Source organism: Sprattus sprattus, assembly GCF_963457725.1.
Source record: "Sprattus sprattus genome assembly, chromosome: 15".
NCBI classification, from domain to species: domain Eukaryota; kingdom Metazoa; phylum Chordata; class Actinopteri; order Clupeiformes; family Clupeidae; genus Sprattus; species Sprattus sprattus.
In genome coordinates, this window is record NC_137913.1 from 16,857,234 (window position 1) to 16,868,529 (window position 11,296).

The window sequence follows — 11,296 nt, forward strand, 5'->3', positions numbered from 1 at the left end:
GTAACCTAACTGTTACGGTTCATTGTTTTTGAAATAAGAGGCCTGACTTCTATGTTTCACAGCAAACTTGAAAAAAAGAAAATATTAAGCCATGGTTTAACTGCACTGTAGGCTGAGTCCTTGTTCATCTGAAATGTGCACTTTATAATTTTATTTTGTACGGCCCTGTTTGGCAATATTGTTTTTCAATAAAATAAAGCATTGCATAAAGCAAGCCAATCCACCTTCCATGTTGATAAGAACATTAAAATAAAATAAAAATAAAATAATTGAAGAGACATTTAGAATGTGTGATTAATTAATTTGCGATTAATCTCGATTCATTTTGAGTTAACTATGACAAAAATGCGATTAATCGCGATTAAATATTTTAATCGTTTGACAGCACTAATTATGATACTTCACCTTCCAATATATTAGATTATGATACTCCACCTTTCAATATATTAGATTATGATACTGCACCTTTAAGTATATGAGATTATGATACTGCACCTTTCAGTATATGAGATTATGAAACTGCACCTTTCAGTTTTTGAGATTATGATTCTGCACCTTTCATGTGTAAACACTTTGTCACACCAACATTAAGGGCTAATCAGTTGCACAAGCAAAATAGTCAATCTTACAAAACTTTTTTTGCACATGCCAAACTTTTTTTGCAAAGACCCTGGTTACAATTTATCGGTAGGTTTTGTCCTTGACTAGTCTGCACCCCCTATACAGAGACCCTTTCATTATTACTTGGCTGTCCCCGACAACTGCACCGTCCTGGTTTTCTGCGTGACCTTACATGACACGTTTTTACAAAACTGCTCCATGTTCACCACACCACTGTATTACAACCATTGTATTTTTTCACTTCATAGACAAAACATGAGTGGAGGACATGAGACAGACCAGGATAGAGGACATGAGATGAAATCATGAGAATTAAATGTCTTGTTATAATATAGAACTATCAAGTTATATCCAATAAACAAAATGTTTTCTCAATGCCTTTGCATAGATCTCTATGGTGGTTACAGGGATAATTTTAAATGCACAGAATTTAGAAATAAACACCAGCAATCTGATATATTAATTATCTACATTTTCAGGATTTCACCATGATGGGTCTCATATTTTGTATTTGTATCTGGCATAAAGCATGTTTTCTTTAGCTCCACCAAAACAAACTGGACTGCTCAAAGGCATTGTATATTGTTGTTCATTCTTTTCCAGAACTATTTGTGAGACTGAGCGACATGAACAGTTATAGCATCTCTACCACAGCTGCATCTGTGACCACTGACTGCCAGGAGGTGTACGTCCCTAATGAGGTCTTCCTGGTTGTTGGAGTGTTGAGTCTGGCTGAGAACCTCCTGGTAGTTCTTGCCGTGATATGCACCCCTAAACTTCACTCTCCTATGTACCTGTTCATCTGCAATCTAGCTGCCTTCAACACTCTCTCCAGCCTGTGCCTGGCCTGGGAGAGCCTCATGCTAGCCTTCTCAGCTGCCGGCCACTTGGACACGCGGGGGACACTGGAGCGTCACCTTGATGATGTGACGGACTCTCTACTATGCACGTCCTTTCTGGGTTCTTTCTGCAGTTTCCTGGTGATTGCCGTGGACCGCTACATTACTATATTTCATGCCCTGCGGTATCATGTCATTGTGACGTGCCGACGGGCAATCATGGTGCTAGGGATGACCTGGGCACTGTGTGGCACTAGTGGAGCACTTATGATAAGGTTCTCTCATACCACCGATACTGCCAAGGTGACCTTCATGGTCATGTTTCTTCTGGCGCTGCTCCTCATCCTCCCCCTCTACGGACACATGTTTCTTCTTGCACGGAAACATGCAGGACACATTGCTTCTTTACCAGCAGCTACGGGAGCAGGACGAGCTCGCCTCCCTGGCTGGAGGAGCATGCAGGCGGCTGTGACACTCTCCATCCTATTTGGTGTATTTATGGTGTGCTGGGCACCTTTTTTCCTGCACCTGTTGTTGTTAATGTTGTGCCCACAAGACCCTTACTGTGAATGCTATCGTTCCTTGTTTCAGCTGCACCTTTTGCTGTCAGTCAGCCATGCGGTGATTGACCCCACAATCTATGCCTTTCGCAGTCAAGAACTCCGACGCTCATTTCGGAGGATGTTGCGATACCCAATTCTGAGGATATAAAATCATGTTTCCAAGCATGCCTAGCAGCATCTTTCATCAGTCAACTTTCACAGTTACTGGAGACATTAGTCATAGACATTCTATTCAGCTTCAACAGTCTCAAGTTTACACACCCAGTCATTCAACTAAGGCATAGGCATCACTTCCACACTCAATCTGTTATTGTACTGGTTTTTAGAAAATTAAAAGGTTTGCGAGCACTGGAACTAGTCACCAATGGATTTTATGTTGGGTTGGATATACCGAGGTATTGTTCACTGAATAAAATGCATTTGAGATGCCTCTGAACTTACCCTTACCCTTACCATACCCTCACCCTAACCACAACCCTTACTACACACTTACACCCAAACCCAACACATACGGACCTAATCCCAATTTTGGACCTAAATTGAATCCTGTTTGTATTTCTGACTGTAAGCAGTGAGCCATCAGGTGCACAAAAACAAACACAAATAAAGTGGGGTATGTGATAAGGTGAATTTCCCCCCTTCTCACCGTGACTTGCTGGAAAGAGGTTTGGCACTAGTGTGGGTTGGACTCCCTCACCACCATGGTTTGGTCCGGGCTCCCCCACGATAGTGGTGGAATCATCGTGGAGCTAATTCGACCAATTTAGCCCAAGTGCCTGGCATATGTAAAGGGTGCCTCATGAAAGCATGGGGAGAGAGAACTATGGAGAGGCAAGAAGGTTTGACATTTCCTGATGTGAGGTTAAGTGTGAATCTGTGTCTAGTTGTGAGGACACTGTCTCTTTGTGCTTTGGTTTATGCCTTGTGCTTTGTTGGTGTGCCTTTTTTATTGTGCTTGTTTTGTTTGCATTATTAATTGTACCTAGTTTCGTACCTAGTTTCTGTGCATGGTTTAGGGCCTAGTTTAGGCCTAGAAGGTGCCATGTTTTGGCCAAAATGGGGTTACTGTGGGTACTGTTTGTTTGTATATATGATATGTTTGTTTTGTGGGCACATGTGTTGGGGTGGATATAGAGTCCCCCCTTGTAAATAAATATACATATTTTCATAAGAAGTTACCATACCCTGCACCCTTCTTCCCCTCTACACCACCAAGTCCAGTCGCCACATCCCCAAATGAGGTGGGGTGACCACCCGGTCCCTCACAGGGGTGTTTGTTACGATCATTTGCAGCATTCAATTTCTAAAATGAGGCTCTAACTTGACACTTCATGGGTAGAAGCGATGCAGACAGCAAGCCTCCCCATGGAAATTGAGAGTACTCAGCAACGATAAACAGGCAATACACTGTGGTTTTAATGTGCACTATAATCAAAGAGACAACAAAATAAAACTTGACGAACCAAGAAATGAATTGAGCAAGAATCATTTCATCACAGTAAAAGAGAATGGATAATAATGTCTCATCTCTCTGCGGGTAACGATTCATTCCAGTCCAGTCTTTCCCTCCATCCCTCCATTTCTCCATCCCCCCCTCCCTCTTTCTAAGGAGGACTGCTGGAGTGGTCCCCATGGGTGACCTTCACGGCGCTGACACCCTCTCTGCTCTTTGCCTAGCTGTTTATTTGCGCTCGCATGACCCCTCTTTGACAGAGCCGGGCTGAAGATCACTTCTCAGCCTCCACCACGTCATGCCTGCCCTTTCTGACCCAAATCCACATGTATCATCCTGACTTGTCAAATGACCCAGCCTTGGCCCTTGCGACGTGTGTGGAATCTCAAACATCAGCCTTACATTGCCTTAGCAGTGAATCTGTCCTTGCTTTTTTTAATGAGATAATACAAACTAACCACGTATTGTTGGGAGAGGTTGTTCTGAGTGGGTGGAGTGGAAAGCGTAATCCTCTCTTGCGTTTTGACTGGCTGAAGTGTGTACGTGAATTACTATAATGGGCTTTAACTGGGCCTTGTCAAGTAAGGGGGGGGGGGGGGGGGGGGGGTACAATAGCTTGCTGTTAATGGATATGGACGGCGGCAATAGAGAGCTTCCCTTAGGCAATGTGGTCGCTGAGTTTACCTTTGGTTGGATGAGGAGAAGGAAGTGTAAAGTGCCGGTTATGATGGGCATAATGAACATTTTGAGCAGGAGGTGTGGGTAGTAATGGCAATCAAAACCAAGCTCTCATAGCCTCTCAATTACAGATACAGATGAACCTGGGTATAGAGTTTACAACACAAAGATGGGCTGTTCCACACCAGCTGAGAAGGACAGGGGATATTGTGACGACCCTTTTTTCAAACAGCTTCGACAGAAATTAGCTTGTTGGCAGACCCTGAGGAGAAATAAAAGGCTTTCATTAAACAACGCACACTGATAAATTCATGAAGGCACCGCCAGACCATTAAGATAATTTAGCTTGATTACGCAAGCGTTTAATTGAAAGCTTTCAGTCCTCTTACAAGGACTGACTTCTCATGTGTGTAACGGATATAAAACTCAGTTCCCGACGGAGAGGCTGTCATTTATCCATTCCCACAGTCAAGGTAAAATCCCTTCCCCTGAACCTATTTTTATCTTTATACAGAACACTCAGTATTATGGAGTTTCAAAATACAACATGTTGGAAGGATTGAATTTTTCACATAGGTTGTTTTTCAACAACTGGTATAGGTTTTTGAGACCTAACACGGACATATTAACAAGTGTTGTAACAGAAGACATGTGGTGGGATGGGGTGGCTGAGAGAGCTGTGAAAAATAAGTGGAGATTAAAGGGTAACACACACACACACACACACACACACACACACACACACACACACACACACACACACACACACAATCACACTAAGGCTGGCTGGATAATACAATAAAATGGCTTTTGCACATTAATCAGTTTAGATGGAACACACTATGTATTCTAATCTATAAAAAATCTATATTTTCTTGAAGAGCAAAGGCTTCGCATTACAAAAGAAGACCATCATGAACTCCCTCAGAAGAACACACCAACTCAAAGCAGAAACGTCCTTGGCAATCACAGACCAGACCGCACTGCACTGAGACCAGATATGGCCCTTGAACCAGTGGCCATTTCATCACCACGAGGGCAAAATGACTCTCCCGCTGTGTGGTGGAGGCACAGATTCTACGCTCCAATCCATTCTTCAATTTCAGGCCACATGCCACAGCCACAACGCGTCTTTGTGGAAGTCGCGACCTCATTCCTGGATGAATGATTGTGCATTATGCATCCATCTAAAAGGTTAATAAAAGCACAGAAGTGGGAGTGCAATGCATATACTCAACTACAGTTGTCATATGAGTGGCTGCTGCACCATGCATCAGTGCAGTGACTAGGAACTGCGCTTTGAAAAGCTAGATGTTTTCATCATCTCCTTCATACATACACACACACACAAACACACACATATTTATTCACACAAACACACTTACAAGAGTCACAAGAGTCTTTTCAAGAGGTAGGCAAAGGCAACTAACTTTCATGGTCAACAAGCTCTACAAGCCAAAATGTTCCACCTCGTGACAACCGCACACCCACTCCAATTTCCTGCCTCCTGTTACTGGTTTAATTTCAATACTGTTGTCTTTTCTCATGACATCCCCCCCGAGTTATTTATTTATTTATCTGTCTTGCCGAAGACTTGAGGGTAATTGAAATGGGCAGAGCATCCAATTGCAGACAATGCAGATTAAATTACGGTGCCGAACACAGTTGGCCCTGGCTCAGACTGAGGAGGCCTGGTGCTGATGGGCCCAGATGAACAAACCGCTAATTAAAGTCACTCATGTGTTGAAAAAATATCTGCAAATGCCCTCCGCTTGCCACCGTCACCACCAGGGACGCGAGTGGCAATTACAGCCAATATTTCTGAATTTTACCAAACCAGGGAGGTGTAATTGACTTTCCGGCACCCGAGGGGCCCCTCTGTCCGGCTATTAAATGAAAACTCATTTACCCACGTGGCCCCGGTCCCTCGCCATCAGAGAGCATTTTTTTGGGACAACAGCAGTTAGGCGTCCAGTATTATGCCTGTGACAGTGATATATTGCAGTGGTTTATCTGGGGGAAATTGAGATGTGCTGCTGATGGATCCGGTTGCAAGGCACGAACAGGGGGATTTGATAAGTGTGAGTCATGAGCAAGGTGTGAATCACATCAGCCCCATATGGACTGTCTTGTGACATGCGGAGCAATTACTTTAGCATTTGTGGAAAATGCAGTCAAATTATGATCAACATTGACACAATATCTGCCTCTTTCCACTGAAACATTCCACTGTGTGTGTACATCCCAGGTGCCCATTTAGGCACTGTGGCATTATACTGCATATTTGTAATGTTTATAGCCTTGATGGCTCAGACAGCATAAACAAGCTGAAATGGTTTGCTTTGCTAAGCAGAGGTAGAAATGCATGCATTGTGCAAGGGAGACCTGAGGGACTAGTTATTCTAAGTGCAATTCATTAATTTCTCACAAAATGCATGTTGTATAAGCACTCATAAAGTAATCTTTTCCAGATGGACTGAAACTCAAAGCCAGATGGGAAAATGATTGTTGGACAGACCAGCCTACAACCACTGCATACATGTGCACACACAAGGATGTGAAGACACAGACAGAGACACAGACACAGACACAGACACAGACACAGACACACACACACACAGACACACACACACACACACACACACACACACACACACACACACACACACACACACACACACACACACACACACACACACACACACACACACACACACACACACACACACACACACACACACACACATTTCTCCATACCTGTGTGCATCTCTTTGTACATGCTGCTTTAATCACTTTAATGATTCCTGTCCCTTTTTATACACACAATTGGTATAACACAAAGAAAACAACTGTCAACATGAACTGAGCTAAAGCAGCTCTCTGTATATCTGTTATTCTACATTGCAAGTCTGATGTTTAATCATGGCTTAATGTCCACACTTACCACTTCCACTCTATACTGACTGTGTGTAGTTGGTGTGCTGTAAGTCAAGACTCTGCAAGTGACTGAAGGACAGATTGAATTATGAACAGAGGAGAATAAAATATGCAATTCAAACAATCTGTGCTAGTGGATTCAGGCTCAGGGCTTCACTACATCCATCATTTCCATGGCATTCACTCGTTGTGCTGTCAGAAAACCCAGATATCTGGGAGCATTATGATATCACTGTGTTTGTTTATTCGATATTAATAGTTGATACAGACTTCACAGAGAGTACCCACCTCCTCAATCACGCCATCCTATTCAATAAAACAAGAGTGTCCCTCTGCAAGACACCATGAGTGCTGCCAAAAAAGTTACACTTCTCCGTCTGCTCTATCCATCCGTTCATGATGGCTCGGAAAACAGGAAAGAGTAAGTAAAAAGAGCACAGGGAAAGGATGTCAGCTCAAAGTGTCTCGGAAGACGTCTGCCGTCACCCCAAAGAGAGGGATACGCAGGTGGAACAGCGGTGAAACCACTGCCTGTGTCGCCAGAAATGAAGGCGGGTGCTCATCAACTGACACTTCATATTGACACTGCGGTGTTATGACAGGAGCGAAATACAGTGTCCCCAAGCTGCCTGCTCTACTTTATGGATGTTTGAGACTCGTATAAAGAGCAGACAGACACACACACAAGAAAAGAAAGAAAGACAGAGCTCATCGGCGCAACAGCAGCATCTGCAGAGAGAGAGGAGGAGAGAGAGCGAGAGATAGAGAGAGGGAGAGAAAGAGAGAGAGAGAGAGAGAGAGAGTGTGTGTAGTGGTGTCCCCATGTAACTCTCCAAGAAATGGTCTAGGGAGTCATGTCTAATGCAGGGAGACAGAGCAGTGAAAATCAGGCTGCGGGTATGTCTTAGGAACCAGTAGATGGAAAACTGCATACTTCTCTTCACATGAACCAGAGGCACAGGGCTTTTAGATGTCTCCCATCTAAAAATGTGTGAGTGAAGATGAACATTCATGAGAGCTGACATCTTGAGTTCTATCTCATTATCTGATAAGAGACGAATACAATGTGTGTGTGTGTGTGTGTGTGTGTGTGTGTGTGTGTGTGTGTGTGTGTGTGTCTGTGTTTGTGTGTGTAGTTCATGTTCAGTAGGAAAGGACAACCTCCATTCGCCATACAGTTCATATGGCAGCCTGCAGACTGTGTGCCGGTGTCTGTGTATGTTTGTATTGCCACCATTCAATTTCAATTCAATTTCAACCTTTGCTAATATCTAGGACACCGCGGGGATCCTGGTCAATGGGCAGTCGAAACAGCTTTTTGGAAGTCAGAAAATGCAATAGCTCTCTGACCAAATCAAACACAACACAGCCTTTTAAAAGTTCAGTTTAAAAATAAATTGGGTCAGTGCTCAAACAGGTGTAAAGCCACTACGAAAAGTAGCGTGCTCCATATACCGCATATCATGTGTCCTTTTTGTATATCCCTTTTTCCTCAAACAATTGTTAACTACAAAACCAAAGAAACCACATCAAACCAATACTTCAAAGATATCACAGACAGGGAACAAAAAGGTGTGCTGAGTCGATGACTGACACCTTTGGCATCAGGCAGGGTTATGAACAGAGAGAAAAAGGAAAACACAGACAGTGATGCCTGTCAGCAAGCCTTCCTAATGACATGACCAGATTTGCCAGGAAGTGCTGAGCCGAGACTGTTAATTGAATGGAGTGCCCAATAATCAGGCACCTCCTGGTAAACAAGTCCATGTGCATCCAGAACTCCGGAAAGACAGATGGGATCGGAGAACAAGGGCTTTACATTGCGATTCCGAAGCTCAGTGTTCTTCTCTTCAGTGCCATTGAGAAACGTTTTGCATTTAACTTCCAGGTAGGACCTAGAGGACAGCTTCGACATTCTGCAACCCAGAACATAATGTAATGATCCATGGGGAAAGGATTTTAAAAACATTTGAAGTTCATCAAGGTGAAGTAAGAAGTGAAAGCATGTAGGTGTGAAGTTAATGTCCACGAGAGATATTGATCAAATATACATCACCAATATGTTCTGAGCTCCTCTGGACAAAAATGACCTTAAATGAGTTCAGTTAGCCCACATCATTAAATCAGGCCTTGGCTGAAAGGGAGTCACCAACCCAATTAACTGGATATTCTTTTTCCAAATATGAGTATGGACCATTACCACTGTGCTACAAAACAACTGAAAATAAAAACACTCATTAAAAATGAGCCAGAGTATTTAATGTGATGCTAGTTTTGACATTTAGTTAGAGAGGTCGGGGAGATCCTCGCTGGGCCTGCTTATGTGATTATTCCTTATCCAAGCAAGGTCATCGCAATTAACACCACATTCAAACTTACAACAATTAACACCGCAATCAAACCTACAACAATTAACACCACATTCAAACTTACAACAATTAACACCGCAATCAAACCTACAACAATTAACACTGCATTCAAGCTTACAACAATTACCAGTTCATTCAAAGTTACACCTTCTGCTTATCATAGAGTCTACATCTTGATTATGCGTTTTCTCCCATGTCGGGCATATAAGCCCAGAACTCATTTACAATTCACATCCTGGTGTAAACCGTGATGCCCTGTCTTGAATATCTCTGATCAACCAGACATTATATTGTGTGTGTGAGCAGCAGTGAGAGAAATGGAGGATGTGGATGGCTAGAAAGAGATGGAGAAAAGGAGGCAGTATGGACGGAGGGGTGGGGAGTGGTGACGAAAAAAGCAATGGACATTGCCATAGTAAAGAGAGTTGGGGCTAAGAGGAGAATTGGGTTGACAAGATGGGGCAAAGGGGGAACGAGGGAGAAACAGTTAGTGAGCGAAAGAGAGAGGGAGAGATAATGTGGAATAGATTAAGAGAACATATTATGGAAAGTGTACGTAGACAGACTAGGGTGACACAAAAGAGAGAGAGAAAGAGAGAGAAATAGAGAGCGAGAGAGAGCGAGAGAGAGAGAGAGAGAGAATTTAGGGAAACTTTAGGGCAATGAAGAAATAGGAAGAGTGGAAAAGGAAACATTGGTATTCATGAGGGCCAGTCATCCTGATGAGCAGTGATCTCTCCTCTCAGACCTTCTTGATTTCAAATGAGCTGTTTTATGTCAATGTTGGCAGAATATGGCAAAGGACAATTAGAAATATGGGGTGGGGGAGGGGGGGTGACATCTAATTTCACTGCATTACTTCCGTTTTTGTATTCCGTTCCTGTCTCTCCTATTCCTGTCTCAGTGTGTCCTGTTATCCTCTGAAGCCATAGAGGCCTTTCATTGTACATCTCAAGACTAATGAGCCATGTCTGACTGTATGAATAGCTGACAAGATTCTCAGCAAAACCGCCATGCGAAAACATGCAGACACAACAGAGACTGCAATGGCAGAGATGAATGTCAGCATATTTTGGTTGATCCTCCCACCTCTGATATCCTAATTTCAGCCCTCCACTCACACTTTTAACAGCTGCCATTTTCCCTGGCAGAATGAGAAGGACCTTTTGCATGAAACAAAATGGGCCTCTGAAAAGGAAGCTGCCCAAAGACCTCCAGAAGTTTCTTCAATGAAGCCTTCATCTCGGTGTGTGGTAAGGAGAAGGATTCACCAGGTGGAAGCTGCTGTGGTAGGTATGAGTGTCACTCAAGACTACGGCTGCCACAGCATTATTCATAAACTATGGGATGTCTGCGCCACTGTCACTGCGCCAATTCCACTCCTGCTTCTCTGCTCCCTCCTCCTCCACTGTAGTCTCAGACAGAAATAAACAAACACTGCGACTCACATGAGCACACGAGCTGTGTCACGCACATTTAACTAAGGCACTGCAAGACAAGAGACATTGACTCGGATGAGCGAGCAAGAGGGAGACATCCCTAATTACTGCAATGGCAATATAAAAAATTACTGCCAGCCATAAGAACATTGTTAAATTTACTAACGCATTACTGTCGGTGTAAAGCTCTCTAATGAATACAAAGCATGTCTGGTGCCCCTACAGCTGCAGATGCACAACAGGTCTGTATTTTGGAACTCTTTGAACCGTCGTTCTAATTCTGACATGCTCGAAGTCACTCCTTCCCCAGTTGTTCGTGGTTTCATGCACCAACTTTCAACCACTGATATTACTTGAGCTACTTTAAATGAACGTTAGTTCCATTTCCAACGCAGCC

At 43.4% G+C, this 11,296-nt stretch overlaps 1 protein-coding gene across 1 annotated transcript; it reads left to right on the top strand.

Annotated features, from left to right (window-relative positions):
- Window positions 1-1,247: 1,247 nt before the first annotated feature.
- Window positions 1,248-2,171, top strand: LOC308376313 (adrenocorticotropic hormone receptor-like; the record flags this gene model as incomplete). The annotated part of the gene is made up of 1 exon (XM_080852608.1): window positions 1,248-2,171. One exon carries the CDS (start codon window positions 1,248-1,250, stop codon window positions 2,169-2,171), a length of 924 nt encoding a protein of 307 aa, XP_080708734.1.
- Window positions 2,172-11,296: the final 9,125 nt, after the last annotated feature.